We start from the raw sequence: 17,079 nt of genomic DNA, 5'->3' as shown, positions 1-17,079 counted from the left end.
CACAACCTGAACCACAGAACTCAGCAGGTATGTGCAGTGCGAAGAGGTGAACTGGGGAAGAGAGAAGCCGCAGAGGGCAGGGAGTGGTTTTTGCTTGCGGAGAGATGATGGGGTGAGGGGGGGTGAGTACGGGAAAAGCACCCCCCCCTCCCCGCAAAGCAGCTGGAGAGAAAAAAGGAAAAAGGAAAAGTGGAAACAGCCTCAAGGGTCTGAACAAAAAAAGAAGGGAGAAAGGAGAAAGGAGAGTGTTTAAATTCCATTAAGACTCTGTAAACAGGGAGAGAAGGATGTATGTATCTTAATAAGTTGTTTCTTATAGGAGTTGTTGAAAATTTATCAAATACAAGGATGTTTAAAAGAGGAATCAAAATCATACCAGTCATTACTTTTGGTATTTGTAATTGGCTCACATGTTTGTGTGTGTGTGTGTGTGTGTGTGTGTGTGTGAGAGAGAGAGAGAGAGAGAGAGAGAGAGACAGAGACAGAGATAGAGAGAGGGAGACAGAGAGAGAGAGACAGAGATATTATATAAAGCAAAAACGTTTTTCCTCCAGAGAGATAAAATCATTTTGTACTCTTATCAGGAGTAAATGTGAATGCCCATCCCTTGATTTACACCTTTTATATTAAAGGGATTACTACATTTGTCTTTTTTATGTTTGTGACTATTTTTCCTTCATCAATTGTATTTCAAAAGTATTTTACATAAGTGAATTTTTCTGACATAAACAAGTTTTAAATTGTATCATATTTTTCTCTTCTAGTTTCTGTTTTGATGCTATATTTCAGAAATTTTTCTGCCTACTTAGATTATATAAATTTATGTCAAAAGTTTATCCTTTATCAATTTAAAATACTATTATCATATATTAAATTCTTACCAGTATTTAAATTTTTCTGAGATTTCTATATATTCTTCTGACACATGTATGTTTTGTAAGAATAGTGAGTTATCAGTGTGTATAATACTTTTTAATATATGAAAGTTCATGTCTTTTTAATTATTAATCTTTTTTTTTTCAAAAATTTCTTAGCTTGTCTCATTGATTTACTCTTTCATCTCAAGGAAGGACAATTTGTTTATGGAGCACAGGCCATAGCTGCAATCTATTATGAATCTGTTAGTAAGCTCTAACATGGTGACTATATCAATAAAACATTATGAGCTATAGCTATGAGCTGTGCAGTACTTGGTAATTGAAACTACTTTTTCTCTGCATCAAGGCCCTACATAGCTTGATGGTGGTTGTCAATTGACCCAGTGTAATTAACTCAAACTAAATAGAAAATTGTTTATGTGGTTCATGTCTTCATGGCTGCAGGTGATTGATTTGCTTCTACATGAGATCTGAATCTGAATCTGCCTAGAGGCATTGATTCCTGACAGTCTACAAGACCAGTGATGTCTCAGGAAATATCTCAAATTAACCCATACAGCTCTAGAGCCATTGACAGTCCTATCCATGGGTACAGCTGTCACTCATGGCTATCTGTAAGCCATCCATGATAATAATAGCCAACACCTGTTCAACAGTTACTTTGTACAGCATTGTATGCTGGGCCTCCCCATGAATTTTCCTGTAACTCTCCTAGTAATCTTATAGTCCAGGGGCTCTTGATGTTCTCATTTTATTGGGAGCAAATCAGTCTTAGTGTGTAAGCTATGGGGGCGAGTTCATAAAATGAGAAGGTATCAGACAAAACTCCAAAGTCTGAACCTTTAACCACAGTACCACGCTGTTTTCAAGTAGTAAAATACCCTAAGATTGGAAAAATTGTTGGGGTCAGTAATGAGCTATGCTAGCTTCACTTTGGTGTACTTAGTATGAAGACTTCCCAAGAGACTTCTTCCATAACTTTATTGGGCATTTAAGCTATGCCTTGAGAAAATATTATCAAAGTCAAGTTACAATATAGTTTTCTGGGCCAGTTAGAAGATGATATATCAAAAAATTTACATAAAAGTTTGTAAAATTGTTATAAACATCAAAAATAACTTTTCTTAAGGGTAAAAGAAGAAATTTAAAAAATTTATTTAGATGGCTATCTGGGACTGAAGGGCTATTTCAGTTTTAATCTGCAGTGATGACCCTTATGCTCTTATAAAGCTGCACTTATATAATGAATTTTCAAAGGCTTAAAAAAACTTTCAATGACGGATCTCTGTAGTAACCACAGAATTTCTGTTAAGTTTTCAGTCAAATTTGAAAATATCTCTTTAATTTGAATGAGATTTCAGCAGTGCATTCTCTTCTCTCTTTTCTGATTCTAGAAGCACCAAGCCAATGACTGGGGGAGGAAATATTACAGAGGTCACTTATTTCATCCTTTTGGGATTCTCTGATTTCCCCAGAATCCTAGCAGTGCTCTTTGTTGCATTCCTGCTCATCTACATTATGACTCTGACTTGGAACTTGGGCCTCATCATCTTAATAAGGATGGACTCTCACCTCCACACACCCATGTACTTCTTCCTCAGTAATCTGTCCTTCATGGATATCTGCTATGTGACCTCCATAGCCCCCAAGATGCTCTCCAGCTTTTTCCAAGAGCAGCAAACTATCACCTTTGTGGGTTGCGCCGTTCAATACTTTGTTTTTTCAATCATGGGACTGAGTGAGTCTAGTCTCATGACAGCCATGGCTTATGACCGATATGCCGCCATTTGTAATCCTCTTCTCTATTCATCAGTCATGTCACCCACCCTCTGTATTCGGATGGTGCTGGGGTCCTATCTGGCTGGACTCTCTGGTTCTGTATCCCAATTATGTGCCATACTTCAGCTTCACTTCTGTGGGCCTAATGTCATCAACCACTTCTTGTGTGACATGCCCCAGTTGTTAGTCCTGTCCTGCACTGACACTTTCTTTGTACAGCTATTGCTTGCTATAGTAACAGTGATCTTTGGGATAGTTAATGCTCTCATTATCATGGTATCCTACTGTTATATTGTCATCTCCATCATGAAGATCACTTCAGCTAAAGGCAGGTCCAAGGCTTTCAACACCTGTACTTCTCATCTAACAGCAGTTTCCCTCTTTTATATCTCGAGTGTCTTTGTCTATTTGAGTTCCAGCTCTGGCGGCTCCTCCAGGTTTGACAGATTTGCATCAGTATTCTACACTGTGGTTATCCCCATGTTGAATCCCTTGATTTACAGTCTGAGGAACAAGGAAATCAAAGATGCCTTGAGGAATTTACAGAAGAAGAGATGTTACTGCTGAGGTTCTGTCCAGATTTGTCCTATCAGAAAGCTTAACTCCTAAGAATATGCAAATAAATGGACTATAATATCGCCTTTGTATAAAGAAAGCTTAGTTTGACACAGATTAATATGCCAAATGGACTGACGGTGACTTGATTCCACACAAACACAATGTCTTTAAGTCCTGAGGAGGTTCATACTTTCACTGTACATGGGGAATGTCATCATCATTTATAAATAATCTGCAAGTATTTGTAAAATGTTAAGGTTTAGAAACTCGTTAGTTCCTTTTGCTTTGGAGATTGAGCCCTGTTCAGTCTCAGACCTCTGGTCGTAAAGGACTGATATCTGACAGAGGCCCCCAAGAATGTGGAGAACTTGTGTCCCAAATATTTTGATGTGGCGTAATCCAGACATGATGGTGATTGATGTTTGTTGTGTGTTTCTGCCATAGTGGGAATAAACGGAGAGAGAGGATGTGCCTTTGAACAGAAATAAAGCTATATGATTAGCCTGGTTGTGTCTCCTGGGAAGAGTCTGATATAGCTACTGTTTGTCTAAGGCCTCTTTCAGAGCTAATCATCCCATAAATTTGGTCGCATCCCAGTCTCTACCAGCTATAATCTTCTGAAGGAAAAGGTGATTTGAATCATAAAGAGGATTGGAATGAAGGATGTGGTCCCTTCCTTACCATTTCTCAGGAGTCTGATGGTTTAGTTTCTTGCTTCTAGTTTCAGTGGGGATTTCTGATGGGAGATGATGTTCCAAATCCATGTCATAGCCAATATCAGTTTTTTATATTGTGGGACTCAAGCCTCTTTCTCCCATTAAATGTGGAAAATTTGCCGTTGTCTGACATAGCCAGTGTTTCACACTCTCAAATCATTTCTGATATTTCAAGCATCTGTTTATGTTTGGTGTGAGGAGACTTGTGTGAAAATCCATTGTAGGAACAGAGTTACTGAATTATAAATATTGCAGACTAAGAACAAATATGGAAAGCTGATATATATTCTTTTTATTTTCTATGTTAAACATTTTATGTCTAGAGATTTTTGGTGTTGTATGGGGTGATATAATGTGTGGAGTAGATGGTTAGAGTTACTCTAATGCTGATACTTTCTAGGAAGCCTCAAGAGCCAGAGAAGAAATAATAGTGGGAGAGGCAGGGTTTTTAACTTTGGCCAGTTTTCTTTGTGTAAAGTAGAACATAAAGCTTTTGGTTCTTGTGATCTGTTTGAAAAGGGAACAAGATGTGTAACAATACTGGCTGCTGATTTGCCAGATTGCTCAGACTTGAACCAACTGGTATAAAACATATGTCATTACAATGACATATTAACCTTGGAGATTCATTGGGTTCTCATTGCTGTTTGGGGGGAGGGTCTTAATTCTGATGAGTCACATAATTCTTCTCTTTAATTAAAGATTATAAATGAAGAGGCATTTGAAGCCTTTGCCAAATTTTTCACGAGTTTGCAAATGGATGGGATTGAGAGAAGGGGAATCATTGAATCTCTGGGAGAGAATGTGAGGTCTTACCCCATACCAAGGAAGTAGTGCAGTGTGAATAAAAGATGTGTGCTCCCCTTCCCCACTGTGCAAGCTTAGGTATGTTCTTTGAAACATTGTTCTTTAAAAGTGTGTAATGATGTATGAGAAGGCTTCCTAAGGAACCCTGAGGGCTTCAGTAGGAGGCGCACCTCATAATCATTATGCTGTGCATTAGATTTCCATATTTATTTATCTTTTAGTTGCAAGGTTGTATCCTTTCAAAAAACATCTCTCCTATTTCCTTGCTCTCCAGGTCCTGGTAACCACCATTGGACTCTCTGTTTCAATGGGTTTGGCTTTTTGATCCTGCATATTAGTGCTATCATATAGTTTTTGTCCTTGTCTGATTTATGTCACTTGGCATAATGCCATCAGGGTCCATTCATGTTGTCTCAAATGGCAAAATTTCCTTCACTGTTGTAGTTGAGTAATATTCCACTGTGCTGTGTGTCAACACCATGTCTTCTTTATAATTCTTTATCATTCCATATATTGCCTATTATGAATAATGCTGCAATAAACACGGGAGTGGAGATTATCTTTTTGGTATCCTGTTTTTATTTCTGTTGAGTGTATACCCAGAAGTGGGGTTGCTGGATCCTATGGTAGTTCTTTAATCTTTTGAGGAACATCCATCCTGTTTTTAATAGTGGCTAAACCAAGTTACCTTTCCACCAGTAGTGTACAGGTGTTCCCTTTTCTCCAAATCCTCACCACCACTTATGATCTCTTGTTATGATGATAGTCATTTTAACAGGTGTGAGTTGATATTTCATTGTGGTTTGGATATGCATTTCCTTGATGATTAGTGATGTTGGATATTTTTTTAATGTACCTGTTGGCCAATTGGGTGTCTTCTAGGAAAAATATCTATTTGGTTCCTCTACACATTTTTTAATCAGATTGTTTTGTTTTTGAGTTGTATGAGTTCTTTTTATACATTGGATATTAACTCCTATCTGAGATACGTGGTTGGTAAATATTTTTAAGTATATGGTTTACAGATAAGTTGCTTTTTGATTTTGTTAATTGTTCTCTTGCTGTCCAGAGGCTTTTTAATTTGATGTAGCTGCACTTGTTGACTTTTGCTTTTGTTGATTGTGCTTTTGGTGTGAGATCTAAAAAATCATTTTCAAGACCAGTGTCAAGGACCTTGTTCCCTATCTTTTCTTCTAGGAGTTTTATGGTTTCAGGTCTTATATTCCTATCTTTAATCCATTTAGGGTTAATTTTTGTGAGTGGTAAAAGGTATTGGTCCAGTGTTATTATTACACATTTGATAATCCAGGTTTTACAAAACCATTTATTAAAGAGACTGTTCTTTCCCGACTGAGTAGTCTTGGCTCCCTTGTTAAACAGTAGTTGACATGTAGGTGGGAGTTGATTTCTCAATTCTATTTTATTCTACTGACCTATGTGTCTATTTTTTTTTAATATTTAAAATGTTTATTTATTATTGAGAGACAGAGCATGATCATGGGAGGGGCAGAGACAGGGAGAGACACAGAATCCGAAGCAGGCTGCACGCTCTGAGCTGTCAGCACAGAGCCAAATATGGGGCTTGAACTCACAAACCGCAAGATCATGACCTGAGCCGAAGGCCAATGCTTAACCGACCGACCCACCCAGGCTCCCCGCTGTGTGTCTATTTTAGTGACTGACTCATACTTGTGTTTAGTATAGCTTTGTAGTATAGTTTGGAATCAGTAGTGTGATGCCTCCACTTTTGTTCTTTCTCAAGATTCCTTTGGCTTAGGTCTTTTGAAGTGTCACACAAATTTTAGTATTTTTTTCTATTTTGGTAAAAAATGTCATTGTAATTTTGATGGAGATTTTCTTCAATCTATTGATGACTTTGGGTAGTATGGACATTTGAAGAATATTAATTTCAGTTCATGAACATGGGATATGTTTCCATTTTTTTGGTGTGTTCTCTAATTTCTTCAATGTATTTTAGTTTTAATAGTACAGATCTTTTACTTCCTTGGTTAAATTTATTCCTAAGCATTTTATTGTTTTTAATGTTACTGTGAATGGTATAATATTTTTTACTTCTTTTTCAGGTGTTTCATTGTTAGTGTATAGAAATGCAACTGCTTTCTGTATGTTGATTCTAAGTACTGCAAGTTTACTGAATTTCTTGATTAGTTCCAATAGATTTTTGGTTGAGTCTTTAGGACTTTCTAGATATAAGAATATATCATCTGCAGTAATGACAGTTTTCTTTCTTCCTTTCTGATTTAGATGCCTTTTACCTCTTTATCTTGCCTAATTATTCTAACTAGGGCTTCCAGTACTATGTTGCATAAGCATGGTGAGAATGGACACTCTTGTCTTGCTCTTGATCTTGGAAATGATTTTAACCTTCCATTGTTGAGTGATGTTAAGTGTGGATGTCTCATTTCTGGCTTTATTATGTTTAGGTCAGTTCCTTCTATACCCAAAGTGTTGACTATTTAAAAAAGGATGTTGTATTTTTTCAAACGCTTTTTCTGCATCTTTGAAATGATATGCTTTTTATCTTATATTAACGTGGTGCATCATATTTGTGGCTTCGTGTATGTTGAACTATCCTTGTAGGGACAATATTCATTTAGTCATGGTAGATGATCCCTTAATGATTTTGACTTGCTGATATTTTATTATGAATTTTTGTGTCTGTATTCATCAGGGACATTGGTATATAATTTTCATGTAGTGTTCTTATCACTCTTTGGTATCAGCATAATGTTGCGATCATAAATGAGGTTTAGGGTTAAGGTTATAGGATTATTCCTCTCTTTTCTTTTTTTTTTTAAATAATTTCATAGAATTTCTGTAATTTTTTTATGTTTATGTTTTATTTTTGACAGAGAGAGAGAGACAGAGCATGAGTGGGGGAAGGGCAGAGAGAGAGGGAGACACCGAATCTGAAACAGGCTCCAGGCTCTGAGCTGTCAGCACAGAGCCCGACGCGGGGCTTGAACTCACAGACCGCGAGATCATGACCTGGGCTGAAGTCACTCAACCGACTGAGCCACCAAGGCACCCCTCCTGTCTTTTTTTTTTTTTAGTCTAGGTAAAGATTTATCACTTTGTTTATTCTTTAAAAACCCCAGCTTTAGTTTCATTGATATTTTTCTATTGCTTTTCTGATCTTTATACCATTTGTTTCTACTATTTGTTATTTCCTTTATTCTGCTAGCACTGGCTATATTTGTACTTCTTTTTCTACTTCTATGAGGTCAAAAGTTAGGTTATTTATTTGAAATCTTTTTAATTCCTTGATATATGCAATTTTCACTGTAAACTTCCCCCTTAGAACTGCTTTTGTAGCATCACTTAGGTTTTCCTGTGTTGTGTTGACATTTTCATTTGTTTTTGAGGTATCTTTTGATTACTATTTTGATTTCCTCTTTGACCCATTAGTTGTTCAGGAATGTGTTTAGTGTTCACATGCTTGTCATTTTTCCAGCTTTCCTCTTGTTGATTTCTAGTTTCATAACAACGCATGTGGGAAAGATACTTGGCATGATTTCAGTCTTGAATTTGTGAAGACTTGGTTTGTGTCCTATCATATGATTTATCCTGAAGAATTTTCAGTGTGTGGTTAAGAAGAATGTGTATTCTGGTGCTGTTGGATAGAATGTTCTATAAATGTTTGTTCAAGACATCTGGCTTACTGTTTGGTTTTGTCCAACATTTCCATGTTGATTTTCTGCTTGCATGATCTATCTATTGCTGATAGTGGGGTATTGAAGTCTTTTACTCTTATTGTATTGCTGTTTATCTCTCCTTTCAGATCTGTTCATTTTTGCTTATATATATTGGAACTCTGATATTGGGGTGCATATATTCATGTTCTTAATGAATTGACCCCTTTATCATTATATAGTGACCTTCTTTGTCTCTTATTTCCATTTTTGGCGTGTAGTCTACTTTGCCTGATATGAGTATAGCTGCCCTGCTTTCCTTCTTTCTTTCTTTGTTTCTTTATTTTAATATATGAAATTTATTGTCAAATTGGTTTCCATACAACACCCAGTGCTCATCCCAAAAGATGCCCTCTTCAATACCCATCACCTCTGCTCCCCTCCCTCCCACCCCCCATCAACCCTCAGTTCTCAGTTTTGTTTTTTTTAACATTTATTTATTTTTGAGACAGAGAGAGAGAGACCATGAACGGGGGAGGGTCAGAGAGAGAGGGAGACACAGAATCTGAAACAGGCTCCAGGTTCCGAGCTGTCAGCACAGAGCCCGACGTGGGGCTCAAACTCACAGACCACGAGATCATGACCCGAGCGGAGGTTGGCCGCTTAACCAACTGAGCCATCCAGGTGCCCCTGTTCTCAGTTTTTAAGAGTGTCTTATGCTTTGGCTCTTTCCCACTCGAACCTCTTTTTATTTTTTTCCTTCCCCTCCCCCATGGGTTTCTGTTAAGTTTCTCAGGATCCACATAAGAGTGAAAACATATGGTATCTGTCTTTCTCTGTATGGCTTATTTCACTTAGCATCACACTCTCCAGTTCCATCCACGTTGCTACAAAGGGCCATAGTTCGTTCTTTCTCATTGCCACGTAGTACTCCATTGTGTATATAAACCACAATTTCTTTATCCATTCATCAGTTGATGGACATTTAAACTCTTTCCATAATTTGGCTATTGTTGAGAGTGCTGCTATAAACATTGGGGTACAAGTGCCCCTATGCATCAGTGCTCTTGTATCCCTTGGGTAAATTCCTAGCAGTGCTACTGCTGGGTCATAGGATAGGTCTATTTTTAATTTTTTGAGGAACTTCCACACTGTTTTCCAGAGCGGCTGCACCAGTTTGCATTCCCACCAACAGTGCAAGAGGGTTCCCGTTTCTCCACATCCCCTCCAGCATCTATAGTCTCCTGATTTGTTCATTTTGGCCACTCTGACTGTCATGAGGTGATATCTGAGTGTGGTTTTGATTTGTATTTCCCTGATAAGGAGCGACATTGAGCATCTTTTCATGTGCCTGTTGGCCATCCGGATGTCTTCTTTAGAGAAGTGTCTATTCATGTTTTCTGCCCATTTCTTCACTGGGTTATTTGTTTTTCGGGTGTGGAGTTTGGTGAGCTCTTTATAGATTTTGAATACTAGCCCTTTGTCTGATATGTCATTTGCAAATATCTTTTCCCATTCCATTGGTTGCCTTTTAGTTTTGTTGATTGTTTCCTTTGCTGTGCAGAAGCTTTTTATCTTCATGAGGTCCCAGTAGTTCATTTTTGCTTTTAATTCCCTTGCCTTTGGGGATGTGTCAAGTAAGAAATTGCTACGACTGAGGTCAGAGAGGTCTTTTCCTGCTTTCTCCTCTAGGGTTTTCATGGTTTCCTGTCTCACATTCAGGTCCTTTATCCATTTTGAGTTTGTTTTTGTGAATGGTGTGAGAAAGAGGTCTAGTTTCAACCTTCTGCATGTTGCCATCCAGCTCTCCCAGCACCATTTGTTAAAGAGACTGTCTTTTTTCCATTGGATGTTCTTTCCTGCTTTGTCAAAGATGAGTTGGCCATACGTTTGTGGGTCTAGTTCTGGGGTTTCTATTCTATTCCATTGGTCTATGTGTCTGTTTTTGTGCCAATACCATGCTGTCTTGATGATGACAGCTTTGTAGTAGAGGCTAAAGTCTGGGATTGTGATGCCTCCTGCTTTGGTCTTCTTCCTCAAAATTACTTTGGCTATTCAGGGCCTTTTGTGGTTCCATATGAATTTTAGGATTGCTTGTTCTAGTTTCGAGAAGAATGCTCGTGCAATTTTGATTGGGATTGCATTGAATGTGTAGATAGCTTTGGGTAGTATTGACATTTGACAATATTTATTCTTCCAATCCATGAGCAGGGAATGTCTTTCCATTTCTTTAAATCTTCTTCAATTACCTTCATAAGCTTTCTATAGTTTTCAGCATACAGATCTTTTACAAATCTTTGGTTAGATTTATTTCTAGGTATTTTATGCTTTTTGGTGCAATTGTGAATGGGATCAGTTTCTTTATTTGTCTTTCTGTTGCTTCATTGTTAGTGTATAAGAATGCAACTGATTTCTGTACATTGATTTTGTATCCTGTAACTTTGCTGAATTCATGTATCAGTTCTAGCAGACTTCTGGTGGAGTCTATTGGATTTTCCATGTATAATATCATGTCATCTGCAAAAAGTGAAAGCTTGACTTCATCTTTGCCAATTTTGATGCCTTTGATTTCCTTTTGTTGTCTGATTGCTGATGCTAGAACTTCCAACACTATGCTAAACAACAGCGGTGAGAGTGGGCATCCCTGTCGTGTTCCTGATCTCAGGGAAAAAGCTCTCAGTTTTTCCCCATTGAGGATGATGTTAGCTGTGGGCTTTTCATAAATGGCTTTTATGATGTTTAAGTATGTTCCTTCTATCCCGACTTTCTCAAGGGTTTTTATTAAGAAAGGGTGCTGGATTTTGTTAAAGGCCTTTTCTGCATCGATTGACAGGATCATATGGTTCTTCTCTTTTTTTTTTTTGTTAATGTGATGTATCACGTTGATTGATTTGCGAATGTTGAACCAGCCCTGCATCCCAGGAATGAATCCCACTTGATCATGGTGAATAATTCTTTTTACATGCCGTTGAATTCGATTTGCTAGTATCTTACTGAGAATTTTTGCATCCATATTCATCAGGGATATTGGCCTGTAGTTCTCTTTTTTTACTGGGTCTCTGTCTGGTTTAGGAATCAAAGTAATACTGGCTTCATAGAATGAGTCTGGAAGTTTTCCTTCCCTTTCTATTTCTTGGAATAGCTTGAGAAGGATAGGTATTATCTCTGCTTTAAACGTCTGGTAGAACTCCCCTGGGAAGCCATCTGGTCCTGGACTCTTATTTGTTGGGAGATTTTTGATAACCGATTCAATTTCTTCGCTGGTTATGGGTCTGTTCAAGCTTTCTATTTCCTCCTGATTGAGTTTTGGAAGCGTGTGGGTGTTTAGGAATTTTTCCATTTCTTCCAGGTTGTCCAGTTTGTTGGCATATAATTTTTCATAGTATTCCCTGATAATTGCTTGTATCTCTGAGGGATTGGTTGTAATAATTCCATTTTCACTCATGATTTTATCTATTTGGGTCATCTCCCTTTTCTTTTTGAGAAGCCTGGCTAGAGGTTTGTCAATTTTGTTTAGTTTTTCAAAAAACCAACTCTTGGTTTCGTTGATCTGCTCTACAGTTTTTTTAGATTCTATATTGTTTATTTCTGCTCTGATCTTTATTATTTCTCTTCTTCTGCTGGGTTTAGGCTGCCTTTGCTGTTCTGCTTCTATTTCCTTTAGGTGTGCTGTTAGATTTTGTATTTGGGATTTTTCTTGTTTCTTGAGATAGGCCTGGATTGCAATGTATTTTCCTCTCAGGTCTGCCTTCGCTGCATCCCAAAGCATTTGGATTGTTGTATTTTCATTTTCGTTTGTTTCCATATATTTTTTAATTTCTTCTCTAATTGCCTGGTTGACCCACTAAATTCTTTAGTAGGGTGTTCTTTAACCTCCACGCTTTTGGAGGTTTTCCAGACTTTTTCCTGTGGTTGATTTCAAGCTTCATAGCATTGTGGTCTGAAAGTATGCATGGTATAATTTCAATTCTTGTATACTTATGAAGGGCTGTTTTGTGACCCAGTATATGATCTATCTTGGAGAATGTTCCATGTGCAGTCGAGAAGAAAGTATATTCTGTTGCTTTGGGATGCAGAGTTCTAAATATATCTGTCAAGTCCATCTGATCCAATGTCTCATTCAGGGCCCTTGTTTCTTTATTGACCGTGTGTCTAGATGATCTATCCATTTCTGTAAGTGGGGTGTTAAAGTCCCCTGCAATTACCACATTCTTATCAATAAGGTTGCTTATGTTTATGAGTAATTGTTTTATATATTTGGGGGCTCCCGTATTCGGCACATAGACATTTATAATTGTTAGCTCTTCCTGATGGATAGACCCTGTAATTATTATATAATGCCCTTCTTCATCTCTTGTTACAGCCTTTAATTTAAAGTCTAGTTTTCTGATATAAGTATGGCTACTCCAGCTTTCTTTTGGCTTCCAGTAGCATGATAAATAGTTCTCCATCCCCTCACTCTCAATCTAAAGGTGTCCTCAGGTCTAAAATGAGTCTCTTGTAGGCAGCAAATAGATGGGTCTTGTTTTTTTTATCCATTCTGATACCCTATGTCTTTTAGTTGGCACATTTAATCCATTTACATTTAGTGTTATAATAGAAAGATACGGGTTTAGAGTCATTGCGATGTCCATAGGTTTCATGCTTGTAGCAATGTCTCTGGTACTTTGTCTCACAGGATCCCCCTTAGGATCTCTTGTAGGGCTGGTTTAGTGGTGATGAATTCCTTCCGTTTTTGTTTGTTTGGGAAGACCTTTATCTCTCCTTCTATTCTAAATGACGGACTTGCTGGATAAAGGATTCTCGCCTGCATATTTTTTTCTGTTCAACACATTGAAGATCTCCTGTCAATCCTTTCTGGCCTGCCAAGTTTCAGTAGAGAGATCCATCACGAGTCTTATAGGTCTCCCTTTATATGTTAGGGCACTTTCATCCCTTGCTGCTTTCAGATTTTTCTCTTTATCCTTGTATTTTGCCAGTTTCACTATGATATGTCGTGCAGAAGATCGATTCAAGTTACGTGTGAAGGGAGTTCTCTGTGCCTCTTGGATTTCAATGCCTTTTTCCTTCCCCAGTTCAGGGAAGTTCTCAGGTATTATTTCTTCAAGTACACCTTCAGCACCTTTCCCTCTCTCTTCCTCCTCTGGGATACCAATTATGCGTATATTATTTCTTTTTAGTGTATCACTTAGTTCTCTAATTTTCCCCTCATACTCCTGGATTTTTTTATCTCTCTTTTTCTCAGCTTCCTCTTTTTCCATAATTTTATCTTCTAGTTCACCTATTCTCTCCTCTATCTCTTCAATCTGAGCCATGGTCGTTTCCATTTTATTTTGCATCTCGTTTAAAGCATTTTTCAGCTCCTCTTGACTATTCCTTAGTCCCTTGATCTCTGTAGCAAGAGATTCTCTGCTGTCCTCTATACTGTTTTCAAGCCCAGCGATTAATTTTATTACTATTATTCTAAATTCACTTTCTGTTATATTATTTAAATCCTTTTTAATCAGTTCATTAGCTGTTGTTATTTCCTGGAGATTCTTTTGAGGGGAATTCTTCCGTTTGGTTATTTTGGATAGTCCCTGGAGTGGTGTGGACCTGCAGGGCACTTCCCCTGTGCTGTGGTGTATAACTGGAGTTGGTGGGCGGGGCCTAGTCAGACCTGATGTCTGCCCCCAGCCCACCACTGGGGCCACAGTCAGACTGGTGTGTGCCTTCTCTTCCCCTCTCTTAGGGGCGGGATTCACTGTGGGGTGGCGTGGCCTGTCTGGGCTACTTGCACACTGCCAGGCTTGTGGTGCTGGTGCTCTGGCGTATTAGCTGGGGTGGATCAGCAAAGTGCACGGGGGCGGGAGGGGCAGGCTCAGCTCGCTTTTCCTTCAGTGATCCGCTTCGGGAGGGGCCCTGTGGCACCAGGAGGGAGTCAGACCTGCCATTGGAGTCAGACCTGCCACTGGAGGGATGGATCCGCAGAAGCACAGCATTGGGTGCAAGCAAGTTCCCTGACAGGAACTGGTTCCCTTTGGGATTTTGGCTGGGGGATGGTTGAGGGAGATGGCGCTGGCGAGCGTCTTTGTTCCCCGCCAAGCTGAGCCCTGTCATCTGGGGCTCAACAACTCTCCCTCCCGTTGTCCTCCAGCCCTCCCGCTCTCTGAGCAGAGCTGTTAACTTATAACCTTCCAGATGTTAAATCCCTCTTACTGTCAGAACACACTCCGTCCACCCCCTCCGCTTTTGCAAGCCAGACTCAGGGGCTCTGCTTTGCCGGCGGGCTGCCCCTCCGCCCCGTCTCCCTCCCACCAGTCCATGTAGCTCACACTGCCTCTCTGCCCTTCCTACCGTCTTCCGTGGGTCTCTCGTCTATGCTTGGCTCTGGAGAATCCATTCTGCTAGTCTTCTGGTGGTTTTCTGGGTTATTTAGGCAGGTGTGGGTGGAATCTAAGTGATCCGCAGGATGCGGTGAGCCCAGTGTCCTCCTAAGCCACCATCTTCCCTTTCCTTCTTTATTTAAAAGGAAATGCATCAACCCTATTTTTTTCCTTTTTTTTTTTTTTTTTTTTTGAGAGAGAGAGCAAGAACGAGAGAGCAAGCAGGGGAGGGTCAGAGGGAGAGGGAGATAGAGAATACCAAGCTGGCTCCCAGCTCAGTGCAGAGCCTGATGCAGGGCTCTATCTCACTACTGTGAGATCATGACCTGAGCCAAAAATCAAGAGTTGAACGCTGAAACGCCTGAGCCACCCAGATCCGGGAGCCCCTACCCCTGCTTTCTTTTGGTTTCTACTTTTTCCATCTTCTCACTTTTAGCCTCTGTGTCCTTACAGTTGAAGTAAGTGTCTTATAGGCAGCCTATAGTTGGGTCTTATTTTGTTGTTGTTGTTGTTTTAATCCATCCTGCCACTCTGTGCCTTTGGTTGGTGAAATCAATGTATTTATATATAGGGTAATTATTAATATGTTATCTTACTAATAACTGCTAATAACAACTAATAACAGCTGTTTTGTTGTTCCATTACTTGTTTTTCTTATTTCTTCCTAACTTGTGAGTTGGTTAATTTCCCTGATGGTATGCTTTGATGCCTCTTTCTTTATCTTTTGTGAATCAGATACAGGTTTTTGCTTTGTGGTTACCACATGACTTATATAAAACATAGATTAAAAATCCATTTCAAACTGTTAACAGCTTAATTTGGTCTCATAGTAGTGTATCCTCTTTCTTCCTCTCCTATGTTTTTGATCTCACAAATTACTTCTTTTTATGGCATGTGTTTATTAACAAACCACAGTAGTTATGCTATAGTTACATGATTAAAACTCTATCCTATTGTAGAAATAGCCTTCTAAATCTGACTTTATATTTACTTCTACCAGTGTGTAGTCTATTTTCATATGTTTTCATGTTACATCTTTTCAATCAGCTTGAGGATCTCCTTTCATCATTTCTTGCTGGGAAGGTCTAATGGCGATTAATACCCTTAGCTTTTATTTGTATGGAAAAGTCTTTATTTCTGATTCCTATCTGAAGGATAACTTTGGCAGATAGAGGTTCTCAGCTGGCATTTTTTCCCCAACACTTTAAATACATCATTATACTCTCTCCTGGCTTCAAGTTATCTGCTGTAATACTCATTGGTAGCCTAATGGGGGTTCCTTTGTAGTTTACAATCCTTTTTTTCACTTGCTCCCTTTAGGACTCTCTTTGTCTTTAATTTTTGACACTTTCATTATAATATGCGTTGGAGAGGTCATTTTGCAATGAGATAATGTGGCAGGCTACTAGCTTCTTTAACTTGGATGTCCATGTATCTACTCAGGTTTGGGAAATTCTTAGCTGTTATATCTTTAAGTAGACTTTCTGTTTTCTTCTCCTCTCTTTTCTTTTTCTACTCCATTTATTCTAAAATAGTATGTTTCATGGCTCCCATAGGCTTTCTTTGCTCTTTTGTATTCTTTTTTTCTGTTCTTCTCTGATGGCTTATCTCAAAGCTCATGTCCTGTAGCTCACTGATTCTACTTACTGTTTCCATCTACTGTAGATGCTTCCTATTGCATATTTTTCATTATATTCAATGAATTATGCAGCTCCAGATTTTCTGTTTGGTTATTATTATTATTATTATTATTATTATTTTAAGTTTACATCCAAATTAGTTAGCATATAGTGCAACAATGATTTCAGGAGTAGATTCCTTAGTGCCCCTTACCCATTTAGCCCATCCCCTCTCCCACAACCCCTCCAGTAACTCTCAGTTTGTTCTCCATATTTATGAGTCTCTTCTGTTTTGTCCCCCTCCCTGTTTTTAAATTATTTTTGTTTCCCTTCCCTTATGTTCATCTGTTTTGTCTCTTAAAGTCCTCATATGAGTGAAGTCATATGGTTTTTGTCTTTCTCTGACTGACTAATTTCGCTTAGCATAATACCCTCCAGTTCCATCCATGTAGTTGCAAATGTCAAGATTTCATTCTTTTTGATTGCCGAGTAATACTCCATTGTATATATATATATATATACCACATCTTCATTATCCATTCATCCACTGATGGACATTTGGGGTCTTTCCATACTTTGGCTATTGTTGATAGTGTTTGGTTGTTTTTTTTTTTTTTTTCAACGTTTATTTATTTTTGGGACAGAGAGAGACAGAGCATGAACGGGGGAGGGGCAGAGAGAGAGGGAGACACAGAATCGGAAAC

At 38.6% G+C, this 17,079-nt stretch overlaps 1 protein-coding gene across 1 annotated transcript; it reads left to right on the top strand.

The window, feature by feature from the left end:
* Positions 1–2,285: 2,285 nt before the first annotated feature.
* LOC123602730 (olfactory receptor 5AN1-like) lies at positions 2,286–3,224 on the top strand. Its single transcript, XM_045487197.1, has one exon. The coding sequence runs from the start codon at positions 2,286–2,288 to the stop codon at positions 3,222–3,224; it is 939 nt and encodes a 312-aa protein (XP_045343153.1).
* The last annotated feature ends 13,855 nt before the right edge of the window (positions 3,225–17,079 follow it).

Source organism: Leopardus geoffroyi, chromosome D1 (genome assembly GCF_018350155.1).
Source record: "Leopardus geoffroyi isolate Oge1 chromosome D1, O.geoffroyi_Oge1_pat1.0, whole genome shotgun sequence".
Lineage (NCBI taxonomy): Eukaryota > Metazoa > Chordata > Mammalia > Carnivora > Felidae > Leopardus > Leopardus geoffroyi.
Note: the sequence above shows the minus strand (reverse complement) of the source record. Positions and strands in the feature narration are given on the sequence as shown.